Source organism: Vipera berus (genome assembly GCF_964194415.1).
Source record: "Vipera berus genome assembly, chromosome: 14".
In the NCBI taxonomy this organism is placed as follows: domain Eukaryota; kingdom Metazoa; phylum Chordata; class Lepidosauria; order Squamata; family Viperidae; genus Vipera; species Vipera berus.
The window spans coordinates 2,166,208-2,194,168 of record NC_138217.1 but is presented as its reverse complement, the minus strand read 5'-3'; the positions used below and the strand labels follow the sequence as shown (position 1 = coordinate 2,194,168).

General features: G+C 50.0%; 2 protein-coding genes across 2 annotated transcripts in view; one reads left to right on the top strand and one right to left on the bottom strand.

Moving 5' to 3' along the window:
- Positions 1-5,936, top strand: part of LOC308674302 (lactotransferrin-like) — a gene marked incomplete at its 5' end in the record, with an annotated part of 29,782 nt that extends 23,846 nt beyond the window's left edge. Inside the window, 4 exon segments of the mRNA XM_081338660.1 lie at positions 1,207-1,289; positions 2,004-2,188; positions 3,719-3,896; positions 5,390-5,936. Coding sequence (XP_081194786.1) covers positions 1,207-1,289; positions 2,004-2,188; positions 3,719-3,896; positions 5,390-5,442 — 499 coding nt within the window. The 3' untranslated portion in view covers positions 5,443-5,936.
- A 2,640-nt stretch (positions 5,937-8,576) lies between these two features.
- On the bottom strand, positions 8,577-27,933 carry PRR14L (proline rich 14 like; the record flags this gene model as incomplete). Its single annotated transcript, XM_081338811.1, has 8 exons — positions 8,577-11,399; positions 11,756-11,827; positions 13,401-13,507; positions 13,959-14,109; positions 15,022-15,090; positions 18,743-23,744; positions 26,386-26,467; positions 27,760-27,933. The coding sequence occupies 8 exons, from the start codon at positions 27,931-27,933 to the stop codon at positions 11,120-11,122; spliced, it is 5,937 nt and encodes a 1,978-aa protein (XP_081194937.1). The 3' UTR covers positions 8,577-11,119.
- Between the last annotated feature and the right edge of the window lie 28 nt (positions 27,934-27,961).

Below are 27,961 nucleotides of genomic sequence, written 5' to 3'. Positions count from 1 at the left end.
GCACAACCTTCTGTGTAAGCGTTTGTGTTTGGTCTTCTGAATGTGTATATGCATGTCTATGACACCTGCTCGCCCCCTCACACACATTCACTGGTCCCTGTCATTGGCTGGCAAGAAGGGGAATTGTTAGATGTTTTTGTGCCAGCTATGGCAGTTCCCCAAATAGGTCATCAGATGGGAGCAAAGAGGCTTCTTTGCTCCCACTGGTGGGTCAGGGGTCCCCGGCCCCTGCAGCCCCATTGGCGAGAGTGTTTTATGGTTAGGGAGGGGCTGAGACCCCCCATAAATACCTCTGCTCAGGGGCTGCTCTTTGTTCGTTCTTTTTTTTCTCTCTTGCATGCATTCTCTCTCTATCATACAAGCATGGATGCCTCCATGCCATATAGCTCTTTCTACATAATCTAACGATGAATAAAGCTTCATAATGATTGCATCTCTGCATCCTGCCTCTTTTACTTGGAAGCACCTTAACGATCCATCGATCTCTCGTGAGTTTCATCTCACAGAAATGATGTAGGATCTTCCGCTGGAGAGCAAGCTTGGAGTGAGAAGACCTCAAGATCCAACAACAGTTGGATGAACAACAGTTCATTTAGTGACCATTCAAAGTTACAACAGCATTGAAAAAAGTGACTTATGATCATCTTTCACATTTATGACGGTCGCAGCATCCGGGGGAGGGTCATGTGATCTCCCTTTGCGATCTTCTAACAAGCAGAGCCAATGGCAAAGCCAGATTCGCTTAACAACCATGTTACTAACTTAAAAAACTGTAGAAAGAAAGGTCGTAAAATGGGGCAAAATTCACTTAATAAATATCTTGCTTAACAACAAAGATTTTGGGCTCAGTTGAGGACTGCCTGCAGTGGTATATCCTGTTATTTCTTTATTTCAGGAGTTTGGTTTCTTTTGGCTAATATTTTTTATTTTTCCTAAGTCTATCACCCACTCCTCCCCTTGTCTTTTCCATTCCGTTAAAGCCCCTTTAACTCTTAAACCTCCGCAAAGCGAAGCCACAGGCTCCGGCTTGCAGGGTTCCAGCAGCTTCAAAGGACTGAAGTCAAATCTCGCTCACAAGAATCTCGATATAAGGCTGGACTGGAAGGCAGGAGTTTCAGACTAAATTCTTTTTAATTGGCTAAAAGCTACAATGAAATCCATTCAGTCCCTTTTGCTGCTGGGGTTCACTCTTTCTTTATCTTCCAGATGCCTCTTGGGTGATCCCGCTGGGAGAAGCTTGGGTGATGTGGCTCTCGTGGAACATCATAATCTACTTCAGAACATTGACTGTAAGATATTTCGTATTATCTTTTCAGACTTTGGTAAATTGCCATATGATAATTTTTAGGTTAAATTTCCTCCAGATGTTATTGTCAAACCTTGGCAACTTTAGGACTTGTGAACTTCAACTCCCAGAATTCCCCAACCAGCTCCATCAACACTGTTCATTATAGATGCCCAACTGGAAGAATTGAGGCAGAGGAGAAACTACAACCTGTCTTCTCCCATCTCACCTTTCCCAAAGAGCCAATTAGAACCCAGTAGGGGAGAGCCCTAGTAAGAGATCAGGGGCTGGGCTTTTACTGTGGGGCTCCTGGACCTATAGCCAGTAGCAACGCCAGGGATGGTCCCAGCAGCACTTGCAAATCAACAAGCACAAAGCCAGCAAATATCCAGCTAGATGGGGAGACCTCGGCTTAGAATGAATCCTGCCAAGAGCAGCTGCCGACTCAGAAGCTGACGGAGTCCAGAGAGAATCTGCCTTTGACTCCGGATGGCATTACCCTCCATGGAGCTGGTGTGCAGCTTGAGGGTCCCCCTGGATTCACCATTTCTGCTTTTTTTTCACACCTCCGTTGGTTTTGGGCTAGGACCCCTTTCTGTCCTCGGCACTTCAAGTTCAGTGCTCAGAAAATCAGCAATGATCATATCCTTATTTGGTGAGATTTGGAGAAAACGTTGTGATTGTAAATAGTTCAAGCCGGTTACTTTGTTCCTTGCAGACCTGAATAGCTCAGGATGGGCCACCGGCTACACTCCCAGGGATTTTGAACTCCTTTGCCCAGACGGGAGCCGAGCCGCCATAACGGCCTGGAGGACCTGCAACCTGGGCTCTGTTCCTCCCAGTGTTGTGGTGACCCGGCCAGTTACTGTCACTAAGGTCCATGACTTCCTGGCAAAGTCCCAGGTAAGCTTGACAGCTGTCTGAAGGCACGCCAGGATTATTATTTGTCAGAACAGGAAGCTGGACATAGGGGACAATGTCTGCAGGCAGGTCTGTTCGCCTTACTGCACTTTTATTTCCATCAAGTGGGCGTCAAACTGTTCTCCAGAGCACCAGAGCGTAGAACAAGAAACAATGGTTGGAAACTGACCAAAGAGAGAAGCAACCTGGAATTAAGGAAAAACTTCCTGACGGTGAGGACAATTAACCAGTGGAACAGCTTGCTTTCAGAAATCGGGGGCGCTCCATCACTGGAGGTTTTTAAGAGGAGACTGGACAGTCACTTGTCTGGAATGGTGTAGGTTCACCTGCTTGAGCAGGAGGTTGGACTAGAAGACCTCCAAGGCCCCTTCCAGCTCTGTTCTGTTCTATTCTAAAGTGCATCCTCTGAAGGGGGCAGAAGCAGCCATCTTTGGGGTCCCTTCTTGGCTGCAGCGACAGAATGGAGGGAAGCCAGAAAGTCCGCTTCCAATGTGTTGGAGGTTTCAATGTGGGCTGAGCCGGTGCCTGCAGGCTTTCTTGTCTCAGCCCTTCTCTCCCGACCAGGGTTGAGTTGTCCTTCTCCGGAGGCTCTTCTCCAGGGACGGCACCTGGAGAGAGGCAGGAGGTAGCGCTACTTGGCACTCCAGTTGTGTTAGCCAGAGGCTTCTTTTCATTGTCCCCACATGCATTTCCAAGCAGAGCGAATGTTTGGTCTTATGGATGTTTTAATAAACATTTTGAAGGACTCTAACTGGGCACCTGAACTGCAAAGGAAAATAGTTGGGTCTTACAGCTAAGTCCTCAACCTATGACCACAGTTGGGACTGGAATTCCAGATATTAGGCATTAATGGTTGTTAAGCGAGTCACCACATGGCAGGACCTGATTTTTATCTCAGTCATTAAGTGAATCACCATTAAGCAGATCATGTTGCCATTAAGTGAGTACATGGTCATTGAATGACTCGGGCTTCTCCTGTTGCTGGTTGGAAGCTGGCTGGGAAGGTCACAGATTGCAGCTGTGTGACTGCAGGGGCTGCAACCATACTGTAAATGCAAGTTGGCGACCAGTGGCCCAAATTGCAATCGTGGGACTGTGGGATGACGCTGCCCTCGTAGCCTTGAAGACAGACCATAATTCACTTTTTTCAGGGCAGAATCTGTCGGCTTGGCCCAAAAACGATGCAATGAACGTCCCCTTGTTCCCTGGCCATCTCCCCCTGCTGTCGGTCAAGGTCCAATGGAAAGTTCTCTGGTTGTTTTGGAAACAGACCCTGCCTTCCCGCCTTGCCCATCTCCACATTCCTTTTGCTGACCTTGTGCCCAGCCCCCCCCTCCAATCTCTCCCCCTCCCGTCATTGCCGATGTCAGGCTGGCAAAAGAGGCAACGCGAAGCAAGCAGCAGAATGACAGCTGTGACAGCCACCACCTGCAATCGGCCTGTTCGCCTCCTCTCCTCCCCCCATCAACAGGCTTTGCTGGCAGCTCTTCAGTTTGGCCTCTTTCCTTTCAGGAATCAATCAAGAACAGCCATTTTCAGCTCTTTGAGTCGCTGAGATATGGAGGAAGTGACCTGCTCTTTAAGGACGCTACTCAAGGCCTCGTCTTCACAGGCCAGTTGGACTTCAAGTCAATCCTTGGGCAGTCTTTCTTTCAGCTTGCCCAATCCGCCTTCAGTTGCGCCTCTGCAGGTAAGCTGTCCTTGTGAAGGAGACGGATGCCAGGCCGGGCCCTCAGCTCAAACTTCCCTTTTCTCTCTTGCCTGGGTATTGTTGATGCATTGAAAGACACCGAAGATTTCTAGAATCAAATTTGTGAGATGGTCTCACGAGGTCGATGTTTCGTTAAGGTGCTTCCAAGTAAAAGGCATCACGCAGGAATGCAATCATTCAAAGCTTTATTTAACGATAAAGTAAATAGAAAGAATTCCCTGGCATGGAGGCATCCATGCCTGGGTTGAGCTCATAGATAGGCGAGCAAGCAAGCAGAAGAGAGAACAAAGAGATCAGAGAGAGAGCAGCCCCTGAGCAGAGGTATTTATGTGGGGTCTCGGCCCCTCCCTTTCCATAAAACTCTCTTGCCAATGGGGCTGCAGGGGCCGGGGACCCCTGACCCACCAGTGGGAGCAAAGAAGCCTCTTTGCTCCCATCTGATGACCTTTTTGGGGAACTGCCATGGCTGGCACAAAACATCTAACAAAATCATTCATCTATTCCAGGGTCTCCAAACTTGGCAACTTTAAGATTTGTACACTTCAGCTCCCAGAATTCCTCAGCCAGCTCTGATTTATTCTATCCAGAGAAGAAACTAAAGTCACCCCAAAACAAAATTCTAATGTTTATTTACTTAGGCTATTTAAGGAAGCTATATAAGAATAGAAACAAAAAACATTTACTTTATACTTTAAGCCCTAGAGTGGCTTTATTTAAAAAAAAACACAGCTTGAGGGGTCCTAGATGCTAGTACTGATGTGTGTATTTAGTTTGGGTAACGAAGCATCTGCAAGAAAACAACCAAGCTCAGAGAGCACCAAGGAACTCACAGTGCAGCCCTCAACTACAAGTATTTTCCTTTATCAGTAAAAAGCAGGTTGACAGGATCTTTGAATTCCTACATTAAGTAGAATTGGAGCCAGTGATGAAGGTGAAACTTCTGAGGACAGGAAAAAAAATTGGAAATCAACAGTTCTGTCCCTAACAGCTCCTAGTTAATACCTGGCAAGGTTGAATATTTTTTTAAAGGGCACTACTGTGGGAGGCAATAGGAAAAAGAACCTTTTTCCTGACCCACTTTTTGAGGCTGCAGCTCCTACCACACGTAACTCAGCGAGAGCCCCTGTGTCCCACAGCCTCAGCAGAACCACAGCGCCCTGCCCTCTTCCATCCCATGCCGGAGAAGGATCTGAGGTCCTGAATTAAAGTGCTGAGATTGCATTGAAATTAGATGCAAGGTGAAACACCGAATTGAATTCTGCACTCTGATAAAATGCTTTTTCAAGTAGCTGAGATTTTGAGATAAATTTAAATGATGCACAGATGTATTTCTCTGCTTAATCTAGTGCGTACTTAATCATTGTTGTGGGGGACCCGAATTCTGCCCTTGTGTAAGTTTAAGGGCCCTCTTGGATGCCACGGTGGGCACATTTCCCTTGGAGACATTGAATACTGCTATTCTTGGTTTTCAGGAATCCTAGACTTTTGCAAACTGGATACTTGCACCTCTTCCACACAGCCTTGAGGTTATCCAGAGATGCTTCCTCCAACTCTGTCAGCTAAAGAAAGGGGGAGACAGTTATTCAAGCTTTTACTGTCACCAAAGTTCCCCCCCATAATGATTCTGCTCTATGGCAATTTTCCCATTTTCTCATCCACCAGCAGCTTTTGGAAAATCCATTTTTGAATGTATCCTACTGGTATGTTAGCCAACGGAAGGCATCCGTGCAATGGATTCACTCTCACTGCCCCCTCCCTCCCATCTCCAGGATGCGCAGGCAAGTCCCAGCCAGGTTTGGGCTGCACCTGCCACCTTGTCAGCTCTACCCTGTCTGTTCTCTGCCTTCCATCAGGACAGAGAGAAGCTCGTTTGGTTTGGTTGCTTCCCATTCCTTCTCCATTCAGAATTGATCGGTCCACCTTCAATGAGTCAAAGTTCTGTCTGAACTGAAAGGAAGTTGGTTGAGACAATGTCACAGCTCCAATTTCCCCAGTCCCTGACAAGAAGCAGCCATCTTGGAACCAAAGAAATTTTGTTTCTCTGGCTTTAGCAGGATGTAAGAGCCGGGACCCTCCCCCTAATTCTTCTCTTGACCCAAGCAACTTCCGAAGTTTACTCCAAGGACTCTAAAGCTGTTTGTTGCCCAGCTGCTCTAAACACAAAAGCGCCTGCCTCAGTGATGCGCATCCCCAGGTTACTAGCAGCTTTATGGCCGCGACATCTGCTCAGCAACCGTGTGGGCTTTTCCTAGGCCACTTGGTAACAGTGGGGTTTCTTGGAGGTTTCCCTTCCTGAGATCAGTGAAGATCATGTAACATTGCCGTAATTGCACAGGGTATTTTATAGCGCTGTCCCCCTTCACCTGAAAAAAGAACTCTCCAAAGATCCAGATCTGCTCCCAGCCTTTTCTGGCCTCTGCACCTGGCGTGATAGCTCAGCTAAATAAGCAAGGCTATCTCCAGAGCACTGCACAGCCAAGGATTTGGCCGAGAGGTTCCTGAATGAACCTTTATTGTCAAAGTACAACCATGTATACATTGAGATTGACTGAGCCTCCCTTCGTGCCCCCACCCCCAACTCACAGTGACAACAAACCCTCCGTCTTATTACACCATGTGAGCTAATTGCACAACGCACCGGCCTCGCAAGTCAATCATGCATAAAGTTTATAAAATTATTTCCCGTTCAAAAGCCTAACAGCCCATGGATAAAAGCTGTTCTTCAGCCTGTTGGTACGGCTGGCTACCTACTCCTATATCTCCTACCTCTGCCGGCCAGCAGAGGCTACGGGGTCTGGTCTTTTCATCTCGTAGCGAGCGAAGAAGATATTCAGCTCCTCTGCCAACGAGGCATCGGTGTTAACCGTGCTCCTCGTACTACCCTTATGGTTGGTTAAGTGCTGCAGTCCCTGCCACACTTGCCTCGGATTGTTGTCTGCTAGGTGATTCTCCACCTTGTGTTTATATTGCTCTTTCGCCATCCTAATGCTTCTTCTGAGGTTTGCCCTGGCTTCTCTGTGTCCCTGTCCCCTGCCTTAAAGGCAGAATCCCGGGCTCTCAGGAGTGTTCGTACCTCTGCAGTCATCCAGGGTTTGCAATTCCCATAAACTCTAATGCACTTTTCTGTTGTTACACTGTCAGTGCATGTTTTAATATAAGAGTACGGCATCCATGTATACATTCAGGTCTTGATCTTCAAATACCTGCACCTGCAGCCGGCGTCAACTTCCCTCCGCCCAGTACGCTCCCACAGAGAGGGCCTCCTCAGGGTGCCGCCGGTCAAAGAATGCCGACTGGTGGCCCCCAGGGGGAGAGCGTTCTCTGTGGGTGCACCGGATTTATGGAACCATCTTCCGGTTGAGCTCCGGATGGCGCCCGATCTCCGTTCCTTCCGGTGCGACCTTAAAACCTATCTCTTTAAACAAGCTGGCCTGGCCTGATGGGACGGGGTGGGATTTTTATTAACGACTTCAATTTTAAATTTGTATTATCTCTGGGCATTGTTTAATTATGTTTTAATAATCTAATTTTAACTTTTGTATCTAATTTTTATGTATTGCCCTGTTCACCGCCCTGAGTCTCTTGAGAGAAGGGCGGTATATAAATTAAATTAATAAATAAAATAAATAAATAAATAAATACACTCGTCAGTGGTTTCAAAGCAGTCCTGCAACTGACTGAGAGCACCCACTAGCCAGGTTTTGACCTTTTTTGTGACTGCCTGAGTTCTTTTCCTGAGGGACATACTTTGGGCACAACAGGAGTGAAAGATGGTTGGATGTACCCAGGTGGGGGAGAGGGAATGCTCTGTATGCCTGTTTCAGATTAGAGTACACGTGGTCTAAAGTGTTCCTGGAACATCAGAGGGATGAGATTTCTGTGGTAACTTACATGAGCTAAAGGGTTCCATAATAAAAGTTTGCAGAAATGGTACCTGTACTTTACAACAAGGAGAACTATCAAGGTGGTAGCAGTGCTCATGAAGGTGCTCTTGCTAAGCGACACGGCCACCATTACTCCTGTAACATTCAGAGGTGGAATTAAGGCTGTGAGCCACAAATCCCCAAAGAAACATCTTTCCAAACGAAGGGGAACCGAGAAACTGCAATTGACAAATACACAGAGGTGAGGGAAGTATTCACGCACTAAGCAGGATCTATTCCCAGAAAGTCAGGAATGTCGGCAGCAGAGCCATGGATATCCTCTACTGCAGAGGCCCCCAACCTTTTGGGCACCCAGGGATCACTGGTTCTGTGGAGAGAGGTTTTTGCGTGGACCGGAGTGGGCCTGGTTTTGTGTGCTGCCTGCATCTTGTGGATGGGGCTTTGCTTGTTTCTGGCCGGTTGCTGGCATGCCGCGGCTCGGTACTGGTCCACGGACCGGGGGTTGGGGACCACTGCTCTACAAGGGACATTGCCACTTATGCAGTATCAACAGAAACATCGTTTGCATGTCCACTAAAGTTAATTTGAGGCTTCAGACTTCATAACAGTGTACAGGATTACACTCACAGTTTAGCGTACTTAACAGTTTTGCTTATATTAAAACAATTGGAACAAAGACACAGTTTATCTATTTTTTTACATTTGTCCTTTTCACTTTGTATATTTTTGAAATGTTTAATAAAGGTAACTTGTAAAAAAAACCATCAGCACTTCTTTATTTAAATTTTTTATTTCCATAATTTAAACACTAGAAAAAGTGAATTTGAAACTCAAAGAGATTACAGGAATAAACAAAAACCATGTGATAATGGCACAGAACAGCCACCAGTACAGAAGTGTGCAAATTCCCATTTGGTTTGGATTACGAGAAGGCTAACCAAGCGGTCTTCCTTTCCAGCTGCTCCCATGATGGGTCTGACCTTGGCCCCATGAGGACACCTGCACCAAGACTGGACCCCCGCACCCTGACTGGATTTCTCCGAGAGGCACAGCCCTCCCCAAATTAGATTTTAGCAAATATCAGTCTACTCCCCCCTCCCTCCAAAAATCACATCCTTGGTTGCCTCCGCATTTTCCTGAGAAGAGATTTCTGTCAAGTGCTCTTAGTAGAAGCTTTTTCATGATTGTACTGAAAGTCAGGTAAGCATTTGGTCCCTGCCCGGGGAGGGGGCTGCTTGAAGGCGGCAGTGGTGGCCTCTGGCAGGCCTGCTCCGAGGGCCCTTCAGCAGCAGCCCCCCTGCAGCTTCCTTGAGGCAGCCTTGGTGGACCCCAGAGCCCACTGGTCACTTCAGTGGCTGTGTTTTCTTCTGCTGGGGTCTCCAACCTTGGTGACGTTAAGACTTCAGCTCCCAGAATTCCTCAGCCAGCTATGCTGGGAGTTGAAGTCCACAGGCTTAAAGTCACCACGGTTGGAGACCCCTGTTCTTCAGGACAGCTGCAGCAGCAAAACCACGCTGGGGATCCTTGCATTCACACCAATGTAACTTCAGACACGAAGCACCGAGGAAACAGACGAGGCACGCCAACTGCCATTTTAAGGTCGCCAGAAGAGGAGTGCCACGTAGTCGCCTGCCCACCTGCCGAGTCAGAGCAGCAGCCCCACCTCGGAACCAGAATTTCCACATCGGCATCTGTACTGGCGTGTCATGTCGTCAAATCCCACGATGGGAAAAAAGGATACTTCCAGTAAATGATTTGACTCAGCTCACCCAAAACGTGGAGATTACAGACAATCGGGGACCTTCTACAATGATCCAAAGTACGAAGGGAGAATCTCCGGTGTCAACAATTTGCATGCAGCAGCAAACACATAATGTCACAGTCACACAGGAAACCAGCTCTGGGTCTCAACTATTAAAAAGTATTCCCATTCTCTTTTTCCCAGTGGGAAAACAATATGGAGCAGAAACACTACATTTCTACTGCCAGGCACACGTGTGGCTGGGCCCCTCTACTACCCCGGTTTTAAGGCCCTCTTGTCATCTACCAGGCCGATTTTGCCTGTTCAGGTATGGAAAGCGAGGTCAAGGAACAGGCCACTATTTTCATCCCTGTCTGGCATACCGTCATTTGCCCCCAGAGTCCCCTCCAGAGGTAATAGGAAGTGTCCACATGAGCCTTAGGGTACCAAAAGTGCAAATTTTAGATGAGAGGAAGCAAAAGGCAAACCCTTTGAATGATTCAGCCATTAAATCTGGCCCAAATTACAGGCACTATAGACAGCGAACAGCTGTGGATCATCATGTAAAGTTTTCATCTAAGATAAATATTTAAGTTTCCCAAGCACCCCTAAGGAAAAGTACAAGTCTAAAATTTCCTCTGTGTGGCTTTGCACAGCTGCTACTTCTACCAGGATCCAGTAACACGCTGCTACTCGCGCTCCCAACCAGCTTCTTGTTGCATTTGTACAGACCACTCCATGCAGGCCCCAAACAAGTCACAATCAGGAAACGGGAATTATCGAGAGGTGCTTAGCAACAATCCAGGTAGTAGAAGGAAAACACACAAAAAACGGAGGACTGTTGAGGTCTCATTGGCATTCTGGCATCCCATCACAATTAAAATCTCCCACAACAAATTTGCTGGCCCCAATTCCAAGAAATCACCCAGAGAGGAAGCCTGCAGAACAGATGGCGATAAAGCCACTTCCTAGGGATCCTGCATCTCCTGGTGCAGGAACTGGAAGTGAACCTCTGCACTGGGTCCTCATACAGTGAAACAAAGTGCCACAACTAGCTATGTCTGCCGCAGAACACAATTTGGATGCCAGTTTCTCTTCTTTTTGCAAAACATGCTTGCTGATGGACATCGTGGGTCCTGCTGCCCAACGATGCAAACTAAGGAGACTTGCTAAAAACAAACAAAACAAAACACCCCCCCCAACAAAAATCCTTCGTCCCAGCTGCCACATTACTAGGGTTCAAGAAGAGCAGCAGAGGCAAATCCATGGCTAACTTTGGGAAGTCTTTACAATCCTAACGTCTCTGAAGGTGCTGTAGCCTTTGTTCTGCCCTACACTTTTAGCCAAATCTTTTTTCAAAAAACCCAGAGTTGGTAATTCTTAGTGATAATGGAGGCTAAAGACAGGGCTGTTTCATAAGGTTAACAGAAATTAATTTTCCTCCTCCAACATGTAGGAAAATATCACTATCTGGTTCAGTCAGGTAGGTTGGTCCAACCTTGGGAAAACAAGATTCCCTTTCCAGGCGCACCAGATCATCGAAACGCCACAAGCTCTTCCGGCAGATCAACCCAAACTCAACTACACAATGAAGCTTGTTCCTTTGTCTCCTCCTTGGCAAAGAACGTCTCAAGGTCGGTCAGTTTCTGAATGAGAAGGATGTCGAGTTCTCTTCCTTCCGTGGCTGCCTTCTGCGCCCGAGTGTAGCCCCCCATCACTCGGACTCTGCTGCGAGCCCTCCTCTTCCGGGGAACGGTGAAGTCCTGGAACTCCAAAATCCGTTTTCTCTTCTGCTGGCTGATAGAGATTAAAGACCCATTTTTCTCTTTTGGCTCTTCAAAAATGGTTTCCAGGCACCTGAAGAAAAAAAACCCAAAAGGAGTGAACTTAGGGCATCCTCATTATAATCTGAGAAGGGACCCAAAGCCCTTCCACACAATCAGCAACTGGACTCAAAGGCAGATTATTTATTTTATTTTTTTATTTATTTTATTTTAATTCCATTTATATCCCGCCCTTCTCCGAAGACTCAGGGCGGCTTACAAGCTTAGCAGTAGTATGTTTTTTCAAGCCACGAAACAAACTGATGTGTAAACCCTTTGCAACCATGCATCAGATTTAGAAAGCGGATCCATTTAAGGAGGTTTCCCAAAACATTTTTCCCTGCAAATCACAGAATCCTCCATTCCAATGCTATGTTGTCTCTCACCAACCTGGTTGCCGGGGGAGATTTGTAATTCTGATTGGTATATATTTCCTCCAAGCTGAATTCAGTCTTCTTTAACCTGGAAGGCAAAAGGAGGCAGCAACTCACTATCAACACATCTTCTTAATTAATAACATCACATTCCAACAGCAGTTACCATTTTTCAGTCAGAGAAGACTATTAACTGTGTACCAAAGTTACTTTATCATGATTGGGTGAAGCAAGACAACTCAGGCTGGGAGTCTTCGTTCCACCGGCAAAGGCTTCAAATTGCTGCAGATGTTAGCAGCGTCATCATACCGGCCTACAACCACAGGATCCCTTGGACCAACAACTCCCGTTAATGGAAGGGGACAGCTGGGGCAAGAACGCCTTCAGCTAGCCCTGGGGCAATCACCAGGAGGCACCGAGGATGGTCACTCACGCCCTTGTCATCTCCCGGATACACCACTACCACTTGCTGTTTGAGTGTCCTCCAGCTACAGCTGGCACGGAAGATGGTGCCCATTTGCTGACTTGGTTCAGCTAAATGACAGCTGGGTGTTGCAGGGGTCTAGATCCAATGTGAGATGCAGTCGGCTACTCGTACAGCTTGGCCCCTTGGTACTTCTGGGGCTCTTTCCCAAAGAGAACCCGCCTCGGGGGAGCCCAGAACAGCTGCCTGCCCCAAGGCGCCCTCAGCCCTCTGGCCAGGCCATTTACACTCAGGGCTCTCTTGGGAAAGATCATCCTAGGGGCACCAATACATCTTCTGAGCAAGATTAAATAAGGCTGTTTCTTAATTCTTTTATAGGATGCTTATGTACATTGCTTTTGGGGTGGCGAGAAACAGCGGCATGTTACTTTTATTATTTTATTGCTTCACTGTTTTATTTTTCTTTTACTTATTGGTTTCGGTGTTACTAGCGGGAGCCATCCAGCGTTGCTTCAGATTGGCAGCCATAGAAATCATAACTGCAAACGGGACCAAGCAGATCAACGCCTCGTCTCAAAAGAGTTCTGCCCCCTCAGCTTCCAAGTCCGAGGGACCCCCCCCCAAGCACTGCGAGCTCACAAGAGGGGCGCTGGGAGCCACACTGCAAGGCTAGCGCTCTCTCTGCCGCAGAGCTCCTCCTGACTGGCTCCATCCGCAAACTGCGTGGCCTTCTGTCGGGATACCTCGCATGCAGGTGGGGGGAAAGGTGTCTACACTGAAGCTCAGGAAGAGAAGAGGGATGTCTACTGCAGACCCTCTCCCTCCACTCTCCTGCTTCTTGTCCGGTACTGTAGCTGGCTGTGGGCAGAACCTTGAGGAAGAGCTGCAGCTCTCGGCCCGAAGCAGGAACGAGTCTTCAGACTGGACCTTCCTCATTCTCCACTGGGATAAAGGCAAGGGATGGGGCGAGTGCTTTCAGATGTGTGTCTGTCCCTGCAACCCTGTAATAAGTTTCAGTACTCCTAACTTTGGCATTCACACCTGGTCTACCTTGAAGGGCTGACTGTTATGTTGATCCTGGGTTTTTCAACCTGTGGGCTGCTTTCAAAGAAGTAGCACCACCGACCACCTGTCTTTCCGCCTCTCTAGTTAGATATGCCGATCCTTCCCAAACCTGGGCAGCTCCTAGGACTTCACAGGTGCCAAGTGAGTTGGCAGATGAAGGCAACGGTCCTACCTCTTTGGTCTGGGAAGCCCCATGGGGGTGAGGTTGGGGTCTGGCTTAGGAATCGTCTTCCGAATGCGGATCTGAGAGACTTTCTTTGGCCTGTTCTCGGACTCGTCCTTGGGGAACAAGAGAGACGTACATTTCCAGCATTAGTCCGGCGGTTACACCACCTCTCCCTGTTTGTCCCTCTGGTCCATGGGAAGGATGATCTCAGCTTCTCCTCACTCAAGTCCTTGAATGACTCAGCTGAGAGAACGCCAGGACCAGATGCTGACAGGACAGTTCCCTTCACGGTGGCCTTCCCAACTCTTACGCTGAACCCCACGCCAGCTCTCCCGGTGGCCCTCAGAGGCAGCTGAGAGATGAGGAGATACTGATGCTCACTGAGAGTAACCCCCAACTACATTCCCTTCAGCTCCAGCAGGGTTTCCTCATCACACACTTACTCTTCTTCCACCCCCAGTAACTTACTCTAAACAAGACAAACATGGTCCCCGTGCAGCAATGAGCAGCACGCGACGGCCAGCGTGGGTGCGCATGAGGCCTCGCTTCCACTGCACCGCTTACTTTTTCAGGCTGAGCTCCAGTCTTAGGCAATGCCAGGACAGAAGCTTCATGTCCATCTCTGGATCCAAGAGCTGGGAACCCTAAAGGGGGGCGAGATGGTTCTGGAGCTTGGCAAGACGTTGGCAACAGCACAGACAAGATGGGTTCCAACCTGGCAAAGTGGCAAAGGAGAGGAAAGGCAGTTGAGCTCCGGAGTTGGGACAGAGTGACAGTAAAGTCAACCGTGGCAAGGAAATGAAGAGGGTCAAGCCAGGAGATCAGGAAATCCAGGCGGTTCAAATAAATGTAAAGATTTATTCCAAGCTTAAGCTCTCTGCAAGAATCTGAACTGCTAACAGTCAAAGCAAATTGGTGGAAGATGAGTCAACGGAATTCGAGGCGGGCTGGGCCAGGTGTCTTGTGGGTGCGAATGGACCCCAGACTGAGAACGCCCAGCCTGGTCCTCTCCTACGTCAGAGCTGGTGGGGCCCTGAGCAACCTAAAGCAGAGGCCCCCAACCTTTTGGGCACCCAGGGATCACCGGTTCCGTGGAGAGAGGTTTTTCCCCAGACCAGAAGAGGCCTGGTTTTGTGTGCTGCCTGCATCCCGCGGATGGGGCTTTGCTTGTGTGTGTGGCCGGTTGCTGGCAAGCCGTGGCCAGGTACTGATCCACGGACTGGGGGTTGGGGACCCCTGACCTAAAGGACAAAATCGGTCGCAAAATGAACCTTGCCAGGCTGACCTGAATGAAGAGAGGCAGATACTGTGGGAACCTCTGCAGACTCGCTTCATTAACCAGAAGAGAAGCCACTTCCCAGCGGAATATTTAAAGCAGGGCAGTTTTCCACTCAGGACCTCCCGTTTGGGAAGGACGCTCTGCAAAGCAACCTTGAGTGGAGAGCCCCCCCACCCCCATCAAAGCATGTCTTCCTGACGGCTCAACACAGCTGCATTATGTGAACGGCCCAGAGACATTTAGGTAACATGGGTGGTGTCGAAGTAAAAAATCAAGGCTGAGAGGGAGAGCTCTCTTCCACTTCCTTTGGTATCCAAGTATGTTTTGGGGGCAGAGGAGGGCACTGACCTCACGTCGTTCTTCACAGCCCTGGAAGGGTCACATGGCAGGCTGGGCACCAGGGGCGGCATGCATAAGCTGGTTTAAAGAGGGGGGGTGGAATCACAGAAAACAAACATTAGAACGTAACACAGAATGAGACGACATTCATTGAATCTGTATCCCAAGGAAGACTGAGCAGGCCTATTTGTCTAGGTCAGGGCTTTCCAAATTTGGCAATTTTAAGACTTGTGGACTTCAGCCTCCCAGAATTCCCCAGCCAGCCAGTGTGAATTTAAGTCCACAAGTCTCAAAGTTGCCACATCCGGAGAGCGCTGGCCTAGGAAGCAGACGTTGTGCTGAAGGCAAAAACAAACACCTGAGCTCCCTCTGGCAGCAGCTCATCTCCAAGAGAAGGGAAAGCTTATCCCTGCCGCCACCCAGCCGCCGGGCTGCCATCCTCCTTCCCGCTCTGCCGGCATTCCTAGCAGGAGCCGGACAGAAGGGTGGAAGGCAGGCTGGTCTCCGACCAATGCAAATTCATTTATTGAGCACACAGGGCCAGGAATTCTGCCAGGATGCCCTGGAGAGCTTGATCGGGTTCTGAGCTCCCACTCCAACAGGCCTTCAGATGGACAAAGAACCAGTCCACTTGCAGGCGACAACATTTGGCCTGGGGGGGGCATCGCTTCCTGCCTCCCAGCTCTGAGCCTTAGGGGCCAAGAGGGCCTCCCTGGACAGCCTTTCCTTGAAGCTTCAGCTTTGTGGAAAAGCCATTCAGATGCCACCTTTGCTTCTGCAAAGCAGCAGGTCGATTCTACGTGAGAGAGGATTAAAAGGCGGAAACCCCACCTTGACCTGAGACTGAAGCCTCCCGAGGGGGCTGGAGGCTAAAACATACGAAGAACGATCGCAGGAATTGGATTTGTCTAGTTGAGTGAAAAGGAGGACTGGGGGGGGGAGTGGCATGATAGCAGTGTTCCAATATCTCAGGGGTTGCCCAAAGAAGAGGGAGTCAAGCTATTCTCCAAAGCGCCTGAAGGCAGGACAAGAAGCAATGGATGGAAACTCGTCAAGGAGAGAAGCAACCTAGAACTAAGGAGAAACTTCCTGACAGTGAGAAAAATTAACCAGTGGAACTACCTGCCTCCAGAAGCGGTGAATGCTCCAACACTGGAAGTTTTTAAGAAGACACCGGACAACCATTTGCTGAAATGGTACAGGGTCTCCTGCTTGAGCAGGAGGTTGGACTAGAAGACCTCCAAGGTCCCTTCCAACTCTGTAAAGCACTTGGCGCTAGCCCAGAAATAAAGAAAGCTTGCAGACTTACAGGAAATCCACTGGGACAGCCCCGGGAGTTCAGATGCCTGCTTGCACCTGCCTCCTTCCTAACTCCACTTCTTCAAAGGTCGTACAGTTAGTTCCCAAGTTACGACCATAAAGGAGCCTACGTAACGGTAGTAATGTAATGGCCGTAAATTGGGTCACCCACGTGACCGACCACAAATGGGGAGGGTCACCTTCTGAAAGGTTCAGCCACCCAGCGAAGAGCAAAGGGATCCCTTTTGCTTTGTCCATCTTTTAGGAGGTTTGGCATTTTTCACTCCAAAGCAGCAGTTATACATAAAAAGCAAAGCTCTTTTGGTTTGGAGCTTCACTTCAGCTTTGTTCGGCCAAGAAAAGGGATTTTGTCTGTACGGAAGCTGAGTCCTCAGAGTCTACCAAGGCTGCTCTAGGACACTTTAAAAAAGGCCAGCAGCCTTATTGACCTAGGCCGCAGATTACCCAGCAATTAATTACCTTTGCAAATTTTCCTGACTTTGCCACAAAGATGGCAAACTAGTGAAGGTGAGCAGCTGGACACTGAATGAAGGAGTCAGCGTTGGATGTGGATGGAAGGAGAGGACTCTCTCTGCACACCGAAAGGATGCCCAACGCTTGACCATCAGCACTTGCGAGGAGACTCACCGCTCAATGGTCCAGACCAAACTGGCCCTGGCCTTGTTTAAGCCAAGATGGAGGGGGGATCTTAGGCAGCCCCTGCACCCAACAGCACAATGGGGGTAAAATAGCTCTACCTTAGGGATGTCCAACCGTGGCAACTTTAAGACCTGTGGACTTCAACGTCCAGAATTCTCCAGCCAGCTGTGCTATGCTGGCTGGGAATTCTGAGAATTGAAGTCCACAGATCTTAAAGTCACCAAGTCTGGACACCCCTGCTCTAGTCTGGATAACTGCACAGCTCATTTATACACGTACGGAAGCAAAGCAAGAATTTCATGTGGGGAGAAGCAGGTAATTACCTAATTTCTAAATGATTTTCCCAGTTATGTTTAGTAACCCTTAACCTGTATTAGTATTTTTATTGCTTTTTTCCCCTTGTTATCACCTGTCCAGCATAAACAGGGCATGTTTTGTTAACTGGTAGTTACACCTGTCAATACTCGCAAAGGGAGAAAAGAAACGGAATGTTTACAGAATGCAAGTCCGGCCTAGAAATTAAAGCCCTCAACTGCTCTACGTCAATCACTCTCCCCACCTTGCCAAACTGAGCCTGGGGGAGAGGAGGGGGCCAGGGCGAACTTTCCTCCCAGCAGCCAGCCCCTTCTCCGCTGCCCCTCCGCCGCCTGCCTAAAGCCGCTTTGGAGAGCCCAAAGGCCGGCCGGATCCCCCAGCCTCTCCTCCTCAGAATCCAGGGCTTGGCTTCCAGGCACTTTTCTGCAGCCTCGCTCCTGGCCCCGGCGCGGTGCGTGTGGCTGTGAGGATGTGAAGATGAGCTTGCTGTCTGCCCTTGTAAAAAGTGGCTGCAGCCAGGCAGAAGCACTTGCCGAGGCTCAGCTCAGCCCTTTTCCCAAAGGGCAGTAAAATCTGCCACTACAGAAATCTGAGATCAGAGGAGCTCATTCACACACACACACACACACACACACACACACACACACACACACACCTCCATCTGCTGGGAGAAACGGTGCGGCCTCTGGGCCAGCATCCCAACTATCTAGCAAACCGAGCCATGCCCGGATGTTTCCAGGAACGTGCCCACATGCACAGGCAGCCTCTCCCCACCCAGGCCCTTAACCCATAAAAGGGAAGGCTAGCACAGTGTGTGTGTGTGGATACCAGAAGTCAATAAGCGAGGAGGAAGCCTGGGCATTCACAACTGTTGTAGGCAGGCAAGAGTGCTGTCATTCAACTGCTAGGACCAGGTCTTCCAGGAAGCAGCCCGTTGGGGTAGGATTCTGACTGGGCTTAGCGCTCAGCCTGGCCTGGAGTTCGCCAGCAGTCACAGAGGGAGCCACCAGACTGAGATGGCACCTAATCCCAACAAGTATAAGAACTTTTACAGGGAGTTGGAGGCTCTACGCCCCTTTATGAAGTATAAGACTTTGACCAGCTGTTAAGGACTCAGCATCAAAGACTCACTTTTGTGGGTACATCTACTTGTAAATCCTAGCACTGTGGGGTTAATCCAGGGCAACAGCTTACGGCTGGGAAAGGTGTGTGCTACAAGAAAGCATTGGGTCCAGTTCTGTTCTCTGTTGCGGAGTGTCCTTGGACAAAGAACCAGCCTCACAGTGGCTGGGAGGGAGAGAAGCAGAGTCAGCGGCCTTTGAGAACGGCAGTGGGCCCTGGCCGGGCCCCCCCTGAACAAGCAGATTTACACACCACACCTGAGAAGGGAGCTGGGAGATCTCCCACCCCGAGAGAAAGAGAGAGCTGCTGATTTCCCAGAGGGGACAGGCTTTACCTGGTTCTGTGGCTCAGGCCTGCCGCTGCAGGGTGGGCTGCTTGTCCCTTGCTGGGGCCGGAATGGAGAGCAGTGGATTCGGAGAGATGGGTGGACGGTCCATGCTGGCTCCACGTGCCCAACAAACAGGGCAAGGAAGAGAAGAGGTCATCGGACACAGAAGGGCAACCCTTCAGCCCCTTTAAGCCCCGAGCAAACCGCAGCAGGGTCAGCCGCTGGACCGCAGGGATTCGACGACCGAGATGCCTTCTTCTCGCCCAAACACGACAGCAGCCGGGGGAAAACAAAGCCAAGGCTGTAGGGAGGCCGTGGGTCAGGCAGCCTGTACTCCGAGCAACGGCCTCTCTCTCTTTGGGGGCTGAGGCGGAACCGGGCTCAGCGTCTTTCTGGACTGGCATGATACCTGGGCGGCTCTGAGGCAGAAGGAAAGAGAGGCTCCGCCTGGGGGGCTGCTGAGGCTGTGGACTCCCCGAAGCAAATCTGGAGACGAGGCTCGGGGACCCGGTCTTGGGGAGCTTCCTGATGGGGCCACTGTCCGTTTGGTTACGGAAAGGCTCTGGGAAGACTGGAGTGCTGCGCACACAGGGACTGCCGCTACTCAGCTCAAAGAAGCACAGGATCGTCGACTCAACGGAGTAAACGGGCAGAGTCTGGGAGCCCGCTATCTTGAAGCAGCCGTCGCTGCTGCTGTTGAGCCACTGAGGAGAGTTTAACTTTAAACTGACAAAGGAGAAGATTTCCAGCAGCCGCCTCCTGCGAAGCGGGCCCCACGCAGCAGAGGAAGGAAGCAGCGCCCCGCCAGGCTTTGGGAAGGGCTGACTTGTGGGGGCCAGCAATTTCTCAGCTAACGAGGAGAGCCTCATCAACAAGATGGCATCTTTGGGCTGGTCGGTGAGCCAGGAGGCGGCCAGCGAGCTTCTCTGGCGGCCTTGCTGCTTCGCTGGGGGGTCCCAAAGGATGGCCTCTGGGCATTGGGGGGCTGCTGGTTTGGTGGCTAACTGTGCAGAATAAACAAGCTCCCCATTTTCCGCAGGGACCATCTCAGGGGGACCCTTCGATGCCAGAGGTTTTGGTGCCCTGAGCCGGCGTGGCATGCCAACTTTTATGCAGGCTGTTCTGGGCAGTTTCCTGAATGCTGGAAAAGGTCTTTGCAGGTGCAGATATCCAAAGGCGCCGGAGCTTCTGCTCCGATCACAGCCGACTGCTTGAGGCAAACTGCCGGAAGCTCCGGTGGAGTCAGGCCAGCTGTTGGCCAGCTGGCTATGATTCTGGAAGTGAAGATGCAGGCTTGCGGCCTCTCTACAACTCTGGCCTCTCTTTTGCCTTTTTGACTCACTCCGCATGTGGCAAGGGGGTTCCTGCTGCCTCTTCTGCACGGCCCCTCCCAGAGAAGCCAAAGTGCGCCGTGCCCGATCTCCTGGACCCTCCGCCTTCGCCTCAGGAAGGGGGGCTGGGGGCTCTCCAGCAGCAAGCCTTCTTCCCACTTGGGGCTTCTCCGTTGGTGGTGGCGGCTGAGCTCCCCTCCGGATGCTCTTGTCCACCAAGTGCCTGTCCAGTCCTTCCTCTGGGCCTCCCGCCAGCTCCTGGCCGCTCTCTAGCCTCAGCGAATGTCCTTCTTTAGTGCTGGGCCATCCGGGGAAGCTCGCTAACCTCCCACCTTTTAGGCGAGAAGTTGGCGATGCCGGTTTCCTAGGGGAAGACGAAGGTTTAGCCTGCAGCACACAACTCGGGCTTGCTCCATGCCCCCACGTGACTGATGGCTCTGGGGAATCTTTGGCTCTTCTGGAATCAGAGTCTGAAACGTCTTCAGGCAGGCAAGGAGGAGGTGCTGTGCGTATCGCACGCTGGAATGAAAATGTGACCTTCCCGCCCCTGAAGGCACGGACTGAACTTTCCAGGAGGGCTTCTGAAGACTGCTCAGTGTCAGAAAGGACGCAAACTGGAAATCCTTCCGTCACCCCAGCTGGGCAGCCGGCCTCTCTCTGGCCAGCGTCCAAATCCTGCTTTGCCTCCAGGGACTGCTCTAGAGGATACTGGGATACAACTGCTTCTGCTCTGGACCTCCTCCTGCCAGCCAGAGGGCGAGCTGCAGTTGCCTCTGCCCGGCTTTCCAAACCGAAGGGCCCGCTCTGGCCGCCGGCTCCTCGGCGGGGCTGCTTGGCAAGGGGAGAGGCGCGAGCTTTCAAAGGAGGGAACGTTAACGCTTCCTCTTTTGGAAATAAGAACATTTTTTTATTCTGAGGAAACTGCGAGCCTAAGCCTGTAGATATCAAACGAGATATTTTTCTTTTTCTGTACGATTTTAAAAGTACTCCTTTCATTCTTTCTTGACCTTTAACCTTAGCAGAAATTGTAGGGCCTGTTTGAAAAGGTGTCTGAGTAGGAGATGAAGCCAATTTACGGGCAGACAATAATCCATTTTTAAAACTGAACTTCTCCGACGGACTTTTGTGGACTGATTCAGAGGCAGAACGGAAACCATCGGCCGCTGACTGAGGACCCGGCCTCTTCACAAAACCATTCCGGGTCAGTAACTCAGAAGTAGATCCTGAGCATCTGAATAGCGTCCTGGGACTTTGTGACTCTAAAGAGTCTTCATTCAGTAGATTGCCAGTAAATTCTGACTCATTATTATTGGATGATTCAGTGATGACTTCTTGAAGTGGCCCTTGATGATATTCCGTTAGAAGTGCAGCGGCTGATGGAGTTACCTTGAGCTCCATCTTTGAACGCAATGGTTCATTTTTATGACACGGGACACATTTTATAGCCGAACTGATGACAGTTTGCAAATCACGATAATTTAGTTCCTTGCAGAAAATTAAGGAAGGCTGCTGGCATTCTAGAAACTCTGTCTTTGGTGAATCGTTTTTCTGTTTGAAAAAGGTGCAACTATCAGGGAAGTAACATGGATAAAGAAATATCTTCATCTGATAAATGGGTTCCCTCTGCCACACGGAAAGTTGAGAAAATAAAGAAGAGTCTTTTTTAAGTAAATCAGAGAGATTACAAGCCAAGAAAGAGGGGTGAATCTGGTATCTTTCCTCTTCTAGGCACTGACCTTTTCTAGAAGTGGCTCTGCAGAGGAGGAAAGTCTTGCTTAAGTCTTCATCAAATGCTAGCTGAAGAAACAGTCTAGTGTTGTTACATACTATTGCCTTTCCTATGGTTTTCATTCCACCAGCACCAGCTCTCTCACAGGGAGGAAAAATACGGCTGTTCCCCTCCAGAATTCCTTCCGAACCATCACAAGCATCCCCACCGTCAACGCTCCAGTTTTCAGCTTCTGCCTTTGACAGATTAGAGCCGGGAACCTCCGGAGGATAAACTGAGTCCAAGGGGCTTCCGGCCCTATCCAGCTTCGCAGACTTATTTCTGTAGGGAGAGAAGAAATTTTGTAGAGAAACGAATCTCCCGCTGGATCTCGAAAGGGCTGGGCTTATTCCCAAGCTGGTGGCCGTCCTTCTTCTGCCTTTTAGTAGATTTCTGCAATCTAAGAGGAGATTTCTTGCCAGGGCGCAGATCTCCTCTGGAGCAGAAGAAAGATCATTCACGGTCCGGTCACTAAGACAGAATGCTTTTCTCCGGAAGGGTTGCACAGCAGCCTCCCCATTTTCTGCCCCTCTCAGCACCCAGCTGCCCATCTCCCCGGCCCCTTCGTTCATTACAGCCCGGAGTCTGCCACTGGCCTTCTTGTGGTGAAGCCAGACACCAGGGCTTCGCATCACAATGACTCCCTCTGGGGAAAGGCTGTCCATGGGCCCTCCCTGACCTAAACTTGGGTCAGCCTTCTGGGAGAATGGAGAGGGGCCACGGAGTCGAGAGCCTTTAAGGCTTTTCTCATCAGCAAAAGCGCCGATCTCTCCGACACAGCAAGAACTGGCAGCACCCGGAGGCAAAGCTAGATCGCAGAGCAGGAGGGCTGTCCCCGGATTATCCATGGGCTCCGCTCGAGGCAAGCCGTTTCCCCCCAAATCCAGCTGATGAGCCAAGCAGCTGAGAAGCGCAGAAATATACTTTATACTGCAATTGTTCTGAAAGAACCCAAAGTTATTTCTTTTAAACAAAAGAGCTCCTTTTTCTTTTCCCAAAGTGATCAAATTTTCATGGCGGAGAAAAGAACCTTTATACTCTTGGACCCTGCTGGCCTCTGAAGAGCTCACTCTGAGCTCCGATGCTGCTTGGACAACATCACAAAGGGTGGAGAAGCCAATTTCAGAATGCCGGTCTTTTGACACTGTTAGCTGTTCAGCTGGACTTAGAAATCGGCCATGTTCTGAAGGAAAATGTTCGCCACCTTCTTTCCAGCTGTTGTGCACAGATGATCCTTTCTGGATTTCAATCGCTCCCTTACGCACGTGGCTAGAAGAAAGATCCATCCTATCATCCCCTTTGTTCTCCTTGCTGGGCAGGTCTCCTTCAGGCCTCCCTGTCTGCAACAGGGCCTCAGCCATTCTCAGCTCAGAGGCTTCTCCCAGATCCTCCATCCTTCCACAGCTCCGACTGCTCTTTAAGCTTTCCTCCTGCACTTCACAAGCAACCTCAGAGAGATCCATGCGGACACCCCGAGGTGTTCTTCCAAATGAGCTACCCGGGCCTGGTAGGCAAGTATCCAAAGCCAGAGCAAGGCTGCGGTTATTGGGCGTGCCAAGCGTTTCTTGCTGAACTGACGGACTGTTAAAAACGGCAATAGTTTCTTGGCCTGGGTTCTGCAACGTCTCTCCCCCAGCCTGCCAGGCACAGGCTGGAAGTCCTTTACATTCTTCTTCTTCAGATGAGGCAGGACTCAAAGGCTCCTGAGAGACTAAGACGTCATTTCCTGAAACTGCAACTGCACCTGAGCACTGACTGGTCTCAAGCAGCACACCTGTCCTCGCTTGGGCCCCGGGCTCTCCTGGGTTATGGTAATACAGCCCAGTCGCATCAGTCTTCATACCTGGCGCTTCTTTCAGGAGGTTTGGTTGCTTTTCAGATGCCACTTGCACTTTTGCTGGGCTTTCTTCTAGAAACACAAAAACAAAAGAAAAACACGACTAAGATGGGGCCATCCTCTTTTCCTTAGCGCATTAAAATAACCCTAACCCCAATCGTCCTCATAGCGCCCATACTGCAGGAGAGGCTCCTGGGCCTAATGCTCTGTCTCTCCGCAGGGCCCGTGTTCACACCCCTCAAATGAAGTAAGTCCACAACCCCCCCCCCGGCTTTTTAGAAAGGTCCCCTTTGCAAATCCTTCCTAAACATCCACAAAAACCCCTTTAAGGACTCGGTGTCGTCATCCACTCAGCAGGTGACCCGGAGGCAAAAACCGGAAAAAGGCCACACTTGATAAGCCAGAGAAACGAAGTTAGAATTTTTTATCACTACCTGCCTGGTTTTCACAAAGAGGATTCTGTAAATGCGCAGCAGAGGGTTCATGGCAGCCAAGTCTTAATTTGACAACCTGAGTTTTGCCCAGCAAGGTTCCCATGCGCAAGACCTGTGATCAGCAGGGCACCATCTGTTCTGTGGTCATACTAGAACTCGAATAAGGTTCTAGAATTTGACAAGTGCTACGGAGATGTTTATGATGAAATCCGGAGGAACCGCTTCAGACGTCACTGACTCAGGGCAGGAGGTTCCAAGGAATAAAGGGCAGAACTCACAACTCATCCTGGCCAAACTCGAGCATCCTTTCCGATCAAAAGAGCTCAGAGCAGGCTGTTCACGGAGGTTTCAGTGAGGGAGGGACACTCTGCACTTGTCATCTTTTAACTTTTCCTTTTGTTTTATTGTCAGTTTCGAGTTGCCTAGTTGGGAGTTGGGCGGAGTACAAGTTAATAAACTAGTACTACTGATTTCTCATTAATAGATGATACACATTTTTAAAAGAAAAAAAAATCCTAGATCTCTCTGCTGCTGAACTGGAGAAATTCATTAACACCTGGCCACCTTTTGCCCGGGGCGGGGGGGGGGGGCAACGGAAGCTTCAGCGGAGGGCAGCCATTATGCTAGGCCAAGTGTAAGCAACCTTGGCTCTTTTGTGACTCGTGGACTTCAACTCCCAGAATTCCTGAGCCAGCTTGGCTGGCTCAGGAATTCTGGGAGTTGAAGTCCACGAGTCACAAAAGAGCCAAGGTTACCTACCCCTGTGCTAGGCAAAGGGGGAAAATGGCCAGGTCAGAAGGGGAAAACTTCGCTAGCAACTTGACATAAAAAGAGGTCATCCACATTTTTAGTTAAGGATCTAAGGATAGCATCTTGCTAGATGTTGGCTGGGGAACTCTGGGCATTGAAGTCCACACATTTTAAAGCTGCTGTGGTTGAGAAATACTGAATTAGATCACTTTGATGGTTCTCTTTCATTAGCCCGTCATATCCCTGCTTAGGTACACTAAAGATGTAGCCAAAGAGGTTAATCCGCTGGAAATCGTTTGCATTTATATGCAAAGCAGGGAACGACAGGCACCGCTAAGCAAAATGCTTGCAAAACCAACCCTCAGAACAGAGTGAAGACAGGTACACAGAACAGACACACAGAGTTATAGAGCCAATTTGGTGTAGGGGTGGAGGCAACAGTCCAGAAACTACCGGTAGGACACTGTACTTCTCATCCGGCCTTAAACACTGGAAGACCTTGGGTCAATCCCTTTTGGTAGTGGAATACATGGACTGCCTAGGAAACCGTCAGAAAAGAGAGGTGGTTAACCTCAAACTTAGGAAGGAGCCATCCTATCGGTCCAGCAGTTAAAAGGGGTGGAGGAAAGGTTGCATTTTCAGACTTGCAAGAATCTGTTAATGTAGCCTTACAATAAAATAGACTTAGCTCATCCAGCCACATTTTCTATCAGCTTCACTCAGGAAGGCCAACATTAATCTTGCAAGTCTTCCGCTTTCTTCCGAAGAAAGGAATTTCAAGGATGGCTTTGGATCCTCCAGCAATTCCACTGACCGCTGAGCATCTGGCAGCCGTGTTGTTGCATCAGCAGCAGCAGATACACAGAGGACTAACTTCCAGAATGGCACGCAACCATTCACACAGCAACCGGGGCACAGCTTGCCCAACCAGAGGCCGCACAGGCACTTCTGCGTTCCCATGGGAGCTTGCCAGAAATGTCTGAAGGGGACGTTGAGATAACGGGATGCAGGGATGATCCTGAGAAGTGGGGAGAGAAGGCGCTGCCTTGGAAACCATCAGGCAAGAGGGGAAGGAAGGGGCACCTATAGGCTTAATGGGCAGAGAAATAAGCCTAGGAAGGACCCGCCCTAATTCATCAGACAGAAAGTTTCTACTTTCAAGAATCTGTTAATGTTTCCGCACTATAAAGTAGATTTAGGCTGTCTAGTCATGTTTCCTGTCTGGTTTACTCAGGAAGGCTCAACCGAAGGAAGCAACAGACAACCACTCTTGAAAAATCTTGCCAAGAAAACTGAAGGCACTATGTATGTACGCATGCGTGCATGATGTACATGCACGTATTCATATTCATATGTATATATTATATACATACACAGAACGTACACACGCAGAGAGAAGGTGCCTCTCAGTCAGAGTGAAGTGGGGAGCAGAGTCCCCTCCCCACAAATGGCCCTTACCAGAGAGCAGCAACATTTGCTTTTGCAAAGTAAAACTGTGGCAGAGCCCTGAAAACGAGATATGACCATACCTGGATTCTGCAGCAAGCCATTTATTTCAAGGCAGGAAGGACTTGAAGTAGGTTCTCTTCCCATCTGGATTAGTTGAAACTCCTGAAATGGAAGCATGGATGTCACCAACGAAGATCGGAACTTCCTAAATGCCTCTCCAGGCAGCGCAACGGCATCCCAGACCATCTATGCTTGGAGGCATACTTGCTAGAGCAGGGGTCCCCAACCTCTCCGGCTTTGTCGATCAGCAGGGGTGGGTGGAAGAGGGGATGGTTCCGTGCACACAGCTCCATCTGTGCAAGCGGCGGGCATGTGTGCCTGCCACTTGCATAAATGGAGCTCCGTGTGCAAGCGTGCGTTCGCCCACTGCTTGTGCAAGTGGAGCTGTGCACATGCTGGCCCGCTGCTTCCACGGCCTGGTTCCGAATGGGCTGCTGACTCCCGGGTTAGAGAGTCACAAGCTGCCTTCTAAAAGCAACTGACCTCCAACTTCCAACAAGAGGGTCTGAAAATATTACCACCCACCAACAGTTGGAGGGCCACAGTCTTCTCACAAAAATGCATCTCTCGGGGAGCTTTCAGTTTTCTAATATTGAGAGAACAATTTTTTGCTGTTTTCAAGGAGTGCTGCCCGTGTTACTTTCTCACAGCAACAAAGAGCAAAAAGCTCCTTAAATTCCAACAGATTTATTACTAGAGCATAGCAGCTTTGTTGGGCGAGAGCCCCGCTCAAATGCATGAGATGGCACCTAATTGGCAAATATATGCACGCAAAAGAGTGCAGAGAACAAAAACACATTGAACGACGGGATTAGATGCTGGCTGTCCTGCAGGATGGAGAAGAGAAATGCTGGGACGTGCATCTCAGGGGCCTGAAAAGTGTGATATATATATATACATTCTGCGTATTAAGGGACCTTTTAAGCCATTCAACACTGGCGGGGCCTCTCTGCATACCAGGCTGACAACTTTTAATGGGAGAGCAGAATCAGCCAAGTATTATAGCCTTTCTCAGAGTTTTGGGGAGGGAGGCTGGAGCAAGCTGCTTTTCGGTGGGGGTGCCCTGGCCCCTTCCCGGTGGGCCTTTCGGAAACTCTTAGAAACAGAATTGTTTCGGAAGGGCCCTTCCCCGAGTCTGTTCTTGGTGCCATCTTGGTTCTTCTGCTTTAGCCTCCCTTTTTCTTCGTTTTCTGCCCTCCAGTTTCTGTCTGGTTGTGTCGTTTTAATCCCGGTCCCTCCACGGAGGTTTTATTTTTTGTGTCTGTGACTGAGGCGGCCTAAAAGTATTATAAATAAATGCGTCGGCAGCAGGAGATGATTTTTAGAGCGAGGGCACCACGGGCAGCCTTTCCTCGAGGGGAGCCGGCGGCAAGGGCGGCCCCTCCGCTTCTTACCTCTTCCGGGCGGGCAGCTTCCCTCGGGCCTGGCAGCTCCCGCGCCGGCTCCTTCTCCGGGCGCCGCCGGGGCGGCCTCTCGCCCGCGGGCCCCGGCGCAGCGGCGGGGGCGGCAGAGGCGGGCGGGGCGCCCCCCGGGCCGGCGGCCTGCAGCTCCCGCCCCGCCGAGGACATGCCGCCTCAGTGCGCGCTCGCCCGGGCG